Source organism: Cicer arietinum, chromosome 7 (genome assembly GCF_000331145.2).
Source record: "Cicer arietinum cultivar CDC Frontier isolate Library 1 chromosome 7, Cicar.CDCFrontier_v2.0, whole genome shotgun sequence".
NCBI lineage: Eukaryota > Viridiplantae > Streptophyta > Magnoliopsida > Fabales > Fabaceae > Cicer > Cicer arietinum.
Window position 1 is genome coordinate 35,282,468 of NC_021166.2, and position 8,726 is coordinate 35,291,193.

The 8,726-nt window shown below is 35.4% G+C and overlaps 1 protein-coding gene across 1 annotated transcript; it reads left to right on the forward strand.

Annotated features, from left to right (window-relative positions):
- Positions 1 to 279: 279 nt before the first annotated feature.
- On the forward strand, positions 280 to 2,997 carry LOC140921071 (uncharacterized). The gene is made up of 3 exons (XM_073370861.1): positions 280 to 437; positions 745 to 1,233; positions 2,681 to 2,997. The coding sequence occupies exons 2-3, from the start codon at positions 1,218 to 1,220 to the stop codon at positions 2,995 to 2,997; spliced, it is 333 nt and encodes a 110-aa protein (XP_073226962.1). The 5' UTR covers positions 280 to 437; positions 745 to 1,217.
- Positions 2,998 to 8,726: the final 5,729 nt, after the last annotated feature.

An 8,726-nucleotide genomic window follows, 5' to 3' on the forward strand; every position in this document is an offset into this window, starting at 1 on the left:
TATTTTATTTTTATTATTATTAATTTTTATTTATTAGATCAAAGTAAACATAAGAGAGAGTTGTTAACGAATTAAAATTATTTAATTTTATTTATTTATTTAATTTTATTATTATTAATAAAAAGTAGAATAATTTAGTATTTTTTTTTTGAGTGAAGCATTTTAGTATACCTTTTAAAAAAAGAGGATATTACAATAAGAAACCACATCTTTTTAAGTAATATTATTATATTCTTTTCATTATTCTTTCCTTTTTCTTCTTCAATTCAAAATTTCTCTATCTCTCACATGTTTGGTCTAAATTTGTTTATGTGTCTCATAGATATATCATAAACGCTCTTTCTGAAAGAAGGTTCACATTCAACCTCACAAGACTTTCATAATTCCTTTCTCTCTTTCAAGTTTTGGTTCTCCTCTATCGTTCTGCTCTTTAAGAGGTAACCCCTTTACAAACTGTTTTAATTTTATTTTTATATTCTCTTGCATTCTTTTACGTTTAGTTGTTGATCATTTACTATCAGTAGTCAAACTTGATTTGTTACACTGACGAGATTGAATTTGTGATTACTGTGGAAGAATCCTTCGGTGAGGTTGTAGTGTTATAAACTTTGTCATCTTCGAATGGTTGGATATGAAAATAAAATTAGGAGTAATGTAGTTTTTACTTTAATTGTTTGAAATTTTCATGTGGTGAAGACAAATTGAGGACGAAAAAAAATATTGTCTTATATTTTGTATCTGCAGATGTCAAATGGTGGCATGCTTGACAAGAACCATGATGAAATTGATTTTGAGATCTGATCTGATTCTGAAGTGCTTGTTGTAAGATTTATGGGTCACATATGTAATTAATTAATAAAGTGTGTTAGGGTCATTATATAATTAGCCAATAAACTAGGGGTCAAATAATATATAATAGTTTATGGCTAAAGAGCATAATAGTTATGAAAATTAATAGTGTAGATACCAGGCAGTTTCTAATTTAATGAGGGGCTGAATTGGAAATACTGCAATTTGGGATATAACTAATAATAGTTATATATAGGGGTAATGGTCCCCAAGGCAAACACAACAAGACTATTCAGTTTCAAAACCCTAAAGGAGAAAACTCTCTGGTTCTCTCTATCCCCATCAAGAGAGCAAGGTCTTCAGGGTGTTTTGCTGAGGAAGATCACCCAACCCATTGGCTCTATCATCATCATCCCAGGATTTCATTAATGGCAATTCCCACAGGTACGCTTCCGCCTTTGGCTATTCATCATGTAATTGACATGGATTGTTAACAATTGGTATCAGAGCCTACCATGTTTAATTCATGATGAAATTCGGTTATTGTCTTTGTTTTAGGATTCAATTTGGGAATTTTGACATGATTGAAATCTTAGGGTTTGTAATTTGGGAATTTGGATATATATATTATGGAATCCATATTTTTCTTTGTTTCCGGTTATAAATTTTTTTGTGTTGATATGCCATTGATGGTTTACTATAAAGATTTTCTATAATTGTTGATTGTTTTGGATGATTGGAACAATTAACGAATTGTGAATAAGGCCATGAAATTCTGCCATATTTGAATAATGATCTGTTTTTTTGGGTCCATTACATGAAAGTTAGAGATGGTAAAGGATTTTCTCTTGAAGAATTGAAGGTAAAATGGTTGAGTATCTCACTATATAGAATTAGAATCTGGTGTTCAATTTGTTTTTTTTTGTTTTCGTTTTGTTGCACATAAAATGAATCGATGCGGTCATAGTCTTTCTGTTTTCTGTACTTCTGCGACACGTTATATATCAATACATGTAATTGTATTAGCAAAATCCCCTTATAATTCCAGTACAAAACCTATGTCCAGTGGACTACCTAGTCCATGGAGTGGTTTTGCAGTCTTACCCACATAATGGGCTAGCCAATTTAACGGCGAATTTGTTTCTCAAGTCCCGTGGCTGACCATGATTTGTATGGCATTGTGAGAACCCTGACCCTCGAGCCTTTGAATAATGCCGTGAATAATGCTGAACAATTGGATTACCTTAGTTTGAAGATTTAATAATTTTAAGCAACTTCCTTAAGGGCTTTTAGAAAATTTATTTATTTATTTTTTTTTTTGATAATTATCATTTTTTTTAGAAAACAATAATTATCAAATACTAATGAAATAATGTTTATATTAGTGAACAATATTTTTTTAAAATATTGTTTTATTTGGATATAATAAATATATGTTCAAATCAAGTTTGACAATTTTGAATGAGTTAATTGAAACTTGACGTCGCCAAAGTGACCTCTCTTGTCTAAATTGGTCGTGAAGAGTGTCAAATGGCTGTGTATATGTTTATTCATGCGGGTATTGACCGGCCCAAAGGAAGGTTAATATTTGGCAGAATTACTTGGTACACCTGCGATGATAAATGTGTGACAATTATTTGGTATACATATGAGCAGTAAATCGGCCCAAAGGAAGGTTTATTGTTTGACATGTCTTATTGTCAATATTTGATCGTTGCAACAAGAGTACCACTAGCAGTTGGTGTTACTGTCCAAAGACTTGACATCAATGGTGCACTGGGTATCTTGAGATGGGTTAAATTCCATGATTTGAACATATGTATTTATTTATTTATTGATTTATTTTCTTATAATGGGAGTTTCTAAGTTTCGTTCTTTATTTAATTTTCAGCATCGGTTGCTTCCATATCTGCAAATTTGAGTTTTATTCCTGTCCTTGATGGGACAAATTTTAAGGAATTGAAAGAGAACATTTTGATTGTTCTTGGCTGCATGGATCTGGACATTGCATTAAGAATTGATAAACCCTCTACTCCTAAGGACTCTAGTTCTTCTGAAGAAAAATTAGAGTATGAGAAATGGGATCGCTCAAATCGCATAAGTCTTATGATCATAAAGCGTGGGATTCCTGAAGTCTTTAGAGGTGCTGTCTCGGATGAGATAGATACAGCTAAAAATTTCCTTGCTGAGATGAAAAGCGCTTTGTAAAAAGTGATAAGGCTGAAACAAGTTCTTTGCTTCAGAATTTAATTTCCATGAAGTAGCAAGGCAAGGGAAATATAAGAGAGCACATTATGATGATGTCCAACATTGCTTCTAAGCTTAAAGGTCTAAAGCTTGAGTTGTCAGATGACTTACTCATTCATTTAGTATTGCTGTCTCTTCCTTCGCAATTCAGTCAGTTTAAGGTGACTTATAATTGTCAAAAGGAGAAATGGACTCTTAATGAGCTCATTTCATTATGTGTGCAAGAAGAGGACAGGCTGAAGCAAGATAGGACTGAAAGTGCTCACTTTACTAGCATCTCTAAAGACAAGGGCAAAAGGAAAAGAATTGAGGAGCCCAAGAACAAAGCTGCTGCTAAGGGTCCAGAACAAAAGAAGCAGACTACGGATAACAACTGCTTCTTCTGCAGGAGTTCTGGACACGTGAAGAAGGATTGTGCCAAATATCACGCTTGGCGTGTTAAGAAAGGTATGATTCTGTCTTTGGTCTGTTCTGAGGTTAATTTAGCTTCAGTACCTGGAAACACTTGGTGGTTAGACTCTGGTGCAACTACTAACATCAGTGTTTCAATGCAGGGTTGCCTGAACTTCCGAAAGCCTAGTGATACTGAAAGATGCATCTATGTAGGAGATGGGAAGAAGGTAGAAGTTGAAGCCATAGGAAAATTTAGATTATTATTAAGTTCCGGTCATTATTTGGATTTAAAAGACACTTTTGTTGTACCGTCATTTAGACGGAATTTGATCTCTATTTCTTATTTGGACAAATCAGGATATTATTGTTCATTCGGGAATAAAGAATTTACTTTGTCTTTAAATTCGAATGTTGTTGGAACCGGTTTACTTTCTGGTTATGATAATCTTTATTTGTTGGAAACTGTGGCTAACTATAATGAAACCTTGAATGTGGAATCACGTGGTACTAAGCGGAAAATTGACAATTTCAATTCAGGAGTGCTTTGGCACAAACGTCTAGGTCACATCTCTAAAAATAGAGTTGAACGACTTGTGTCAGATGGAATTTTAGATTCCATTGACTTCACAGACCTTAACGTTTGTGTAGCATGCATTAAAGGAAAACAGACTAAAGATAAGAAATTAGGCGCATATAGAGCTACAGACGTCTTAGAATTGATACATACGGACATCTGTGGGCCATTTCCAACTCCTTCTTGGAATGGTCAACAATATTTTATATCATTCATAGACGATTACTCTAGATATGCCTACCTTTACCTAATTCACGAAAAGTCCCAATCAATAGACGTGTTCAAATCCTTTAAGGCAGAAGTTGAGAATCAACTTAATAAAAGAATTAAAAAGGTCAAATCTGATCGTGGTGGTGAATACTACGGCAGATATGACGGTTCAGGTGAACAACGTCCGGGACCATTTGCCAAATACCTAGAGGAATGTGGAATCGTCCCACAATACACTATGCCGGGGTCACCCAGCATGAATGGTGTAGCTGAAAGACGAAACAGGACTCTTAAGGATATGGTAAGGAGTATGATTTGTCATTCCACCTTGCCAGAGTCACTCTGGGGAGAGGCATTAAAAACAGCAGCATACATTCTTAATAGAGTACCAACTAAGGCAGCGGCTAAAACACCTTATGAGCTTTGGATTGGGCGTAAGCCTAGCCTGAAGCACTTTCATGTTTGGGGATGTCCAGCTGAGGCAAGGCCTTATAGGCCGAATGAAAAGAAATTTGAACCCCGAACAATTAGCAGCTATTTTATAGGGTACTCAGAAAAATCAAGGGGCTATAAATTTTATGATCCTAATTTGAGAACAATTTTTGAGACGGGAACGACAACGTTCTTTGAGGATATTGAGTTTGGGGGGAAGATTAAGGTTAAAGATTTTGTCTTTGAGGAAGAATCTGTAACAATTCCAGAACTGATTCTTCCACCAATTGACTTTCCCATTATTGAACAAACTCAAGATGATCTGGTTGTTCAGGAAGAACAAAATCCAGATCAAATTCAAGATCCTCAAGAACAAGTGCCTCAAGAGCCAGCTCCATTGCGGAGATCCACTAGAGAAAGGAAAAATGCTATTTCGGATGATTATGTAGTATTTATCAATGAGGTAGAGGAAAATGTTGGCATGACGGAAGACGACCCAGTCAACTTTCATCAAGCCATGCAAGATTCTCGTTCAGATAAGTGGATCGAAGCAATGAATGAGGAGTACAAGTCTATGCAAGACAATTCAGTTTGGGAACTTATCCCATTACCTGAAGGAAAGAAACCCATTGGTTGCAAATGGATTTTTAAAACCAAGCGGGATTCCAATGGTAATGTGGAGAGATATAAGGCACGTCTTGTAGCTAAGGGTTATACTCAAAAGGAAGGGATTGATTATAAAGAGACTTTCTCTCCGGTTTCATCGAAGGACTCTTTAAGAATAATCATGGCTCTTGTTGCTCACTTTAATTTGGAGCTTCATCAAATGGATGTAAAAACAGCTTTTCTCAATGGCGACATTGATGAGACGATCTATATGGTGCAGCCAGAAAACTTTGTGTTGGGAGACCCAAAGAATATGGTGTGCAAACTAAGAAAATCCATTTATGGGCTAAAACAAGCTTCTCGTCAATGGTACCATAAATTTCATCAAGTAATTCTCTCATTTGGTTTTGAGATGAATACAGTTGATGATTGTGTGTATCATAAGTTCAGTGGGAGCAGACATATTTTCCTGGTCTTGTATGTTGATGACATACTGCTTGCCACTAACGATATAGGCATGTTGCACGAAACTAAGAAATTTCTATCAAAGCATTTTGAGATGAAAGATCTTGGTGACGCCTCTTTTGTATTAGGAATTCAGATACACCGAGACAGATCTCGAGGTATTCTTGGATTGTCACAAAAGAGCTATATCGATAAGGTTCTCAAAAGGTTTGGGTTACAGGATTGCAAACCAGGGGACACCCCAGTTGCTAAGGGAGACAAGTTTAGTCTCAAACAGTGCCCTAAGGGAAGTTTGGAAATTCAAGAAATGCAAAAGATCCCTTATGCTTCAGCTGTAGGGAGTCTTATGTATGCCCAAGTATGTACGCGTCCAGACATAGCGTTCATAGTAGGGATTTTAGGCAGATATTTAAGCAATCCAGGTCTTGACCATTGGAAAGCAGCCAAGAGGGTCATGAGATATTTGAAGAGAACAAGAAACTACATGCTCACATATAGGAGGTCAGACCAGTTAGAGATCACTGGGTACTCTGACTCGGATTTTGCGGGATGCCAAGACAGCTTAAGATCAACTTCAGGCTATGTCTTTCTGTTAGCTGGTGGAGCAGTTTCTTGGCGTAGTGCCAAGCAAGGTCTTACTGCCTCATCAACCATGGCAGCAGAATTCGTAGCAATTCATGAGGCATCTGACCAGGGCATTTGGCTGAGAAATTTTGTCACAGGGCTGCAAATAGTTGAAGGGATTGAAAGACCACTCAAGTTGTATTGTGACAATAGATCAGCAGTCCTGTATTCTAACAATAATAGGAGCTCAACCAAGTCAAAGCACATTGACATTAAGTTCCTAGTTGTTAAAGAGAAGGTACAAAGTGGACAGATATCCATAGAACACTTAAGGACAAACTCCATGATTGCGGATCCACTCACTAAAGGTCTACCACCCAAGGTCTTTCATGAGCACACTGCTCACATGAGTGTGCTACAGCTTGAGGAATCTTGATTTTAGTGGGAGTTTCGTCCATTATGTAATTCATGTTCTATGTTTAATTGTAAAGTACAAATACATTGTATTTGGACTTTCTGATCAGAAATAAAGTTTAAAGTATTCAGTTTTTGGTTACTTTGTACATTTAAGTTATGGTATGATCTCATTCGATAAAGTAGGACCAGTTGAAAATTGACATGCATTGACCAACTTCATGTAATTTTCATGCTACACTTTTCATAATGGGTCTATGTCATTTAGTTGTGTCAGTACGGGTGATCATTGATGGGTTTAGTTATGCTTATTATGACGAAAGCCTCTTTGGTTCCATGTGCTGATATGATTAATGGACGGGACAATTTGGATTATACTCAAGGTAATTATAATGACATTTTTGACGTCATAAAGTCTAACACACTCCTAAGGATACATGTGTGACCAGTGGGAGATTGTAAGATTTATGGGTCACATATGTAATTAATTAATAAAGTGTGTTAGGGTCATTATATAATTAGCCAATAAACTAGGGGTCAAATAATATATAATAGTTTATGGCTAAAGAGCATAATAGTTATGAAAATTAATAGTGTAGATACCAGGCAGTTTCTAATTTAATGAGGGGCTGAATTGGAAATACTGCAATTTGGGATATAACTAATAATAGTTATATATAGGGGTAATGGTCCCCAAGGCAAACACAACAAGACTGTTCAGTCTCACAAATCCTAAAGGAGAAAACTCTCTGGTTCTCTCTATCCCCATCAAGAGAGCAAGGTCTTCAGGGTGTTTTGCTGAGAAAGATCACCCAACCCATTGGCTCTATCATCATCATCGCAGGATTTCATCAATGACAATTCCCACAGGTACGCTTCCGCCTTTGGTTATTCATCATGTAATTGACATGGATTATTAACACTTGTTTCATGTAACAAGAGTTTTTATACAAGAAATAATTGATGGATGAGGATGTACGGGAAAATGTCTCCTCCTTCTTGACAAGAGGTACTCCTATTCTATATTTTGCTTATTTAATGGACAACAAATAATTTCCATGGCCGAGTGTTTCTGCAGTTTATCTCCGAAAATTATTCGTTCCAATATATGTTTTTCAACTCTGTTATGTCAATATATTGTTGACTACTATGATGCAGAGTGTTTCAATCTTTTAGTTTTTAATTTCCATTATTATGATTTTACACCATTATTCAAAATGGTTACTCTTTTGTGTCATGAACTCGCCAGTGATGTTTGGGCTGAGTGATTTTCTACATAAACATTAGACAATGTAAAAGAGTGAATATGAACTGTAGATTTGTGTTTGAATAGATTGAATCAGACAATAAAGTAATATGCTTTATGCTTCAAAGACATCAATCTGCTTCTACATGAAGACATCAACTACCTTATTTGAAAGGTTGGAGTTGGTCCGAGTTTATAGCCCCAACATCATAAGATTAAAAGTTGCTCAATAATTTGAGAGGTTAGAGGTGATATGAGCTTATAGCTTGCTCACAGAAGGTTGGAGCATATCAAACAGTAATGATTATGTGAAAGATATGTACCAGGAACACATTATAATGAAGAGGATTGATTTCATATGTGGAAAATAGACAAGAACGTGCAGAGTCAGTTTCTTTTCTTTTTTAACTAATAAAATGTTTATTAAAATTATTGTAATATGGCATGACAATTTATTAATCTTTGATTGGATGTCACTGTAAAGTAGTTTTACATTGACCGTGCTTATCAAGTGCACTCTATATAATGCTTTCAGCATATAAAGTGATTCACTTTTTTGTTTGCATATTTTATACTTAGTGAATTCATAACATTAACAATTGCTGCATAACACTAATAAATTTCAACATATTTCTCCTTGTTGAAATGTATTAGATTTCAACATATATCTCGTTGGGTATCAATAGAAATGTTCCCTATTAAATACAACAATCACTATTATGTATGTGTCTCACTTAGGTTTCAAACAAAAGCTTCTCATCATGGTTAGCAATGAACTGAGTTAAC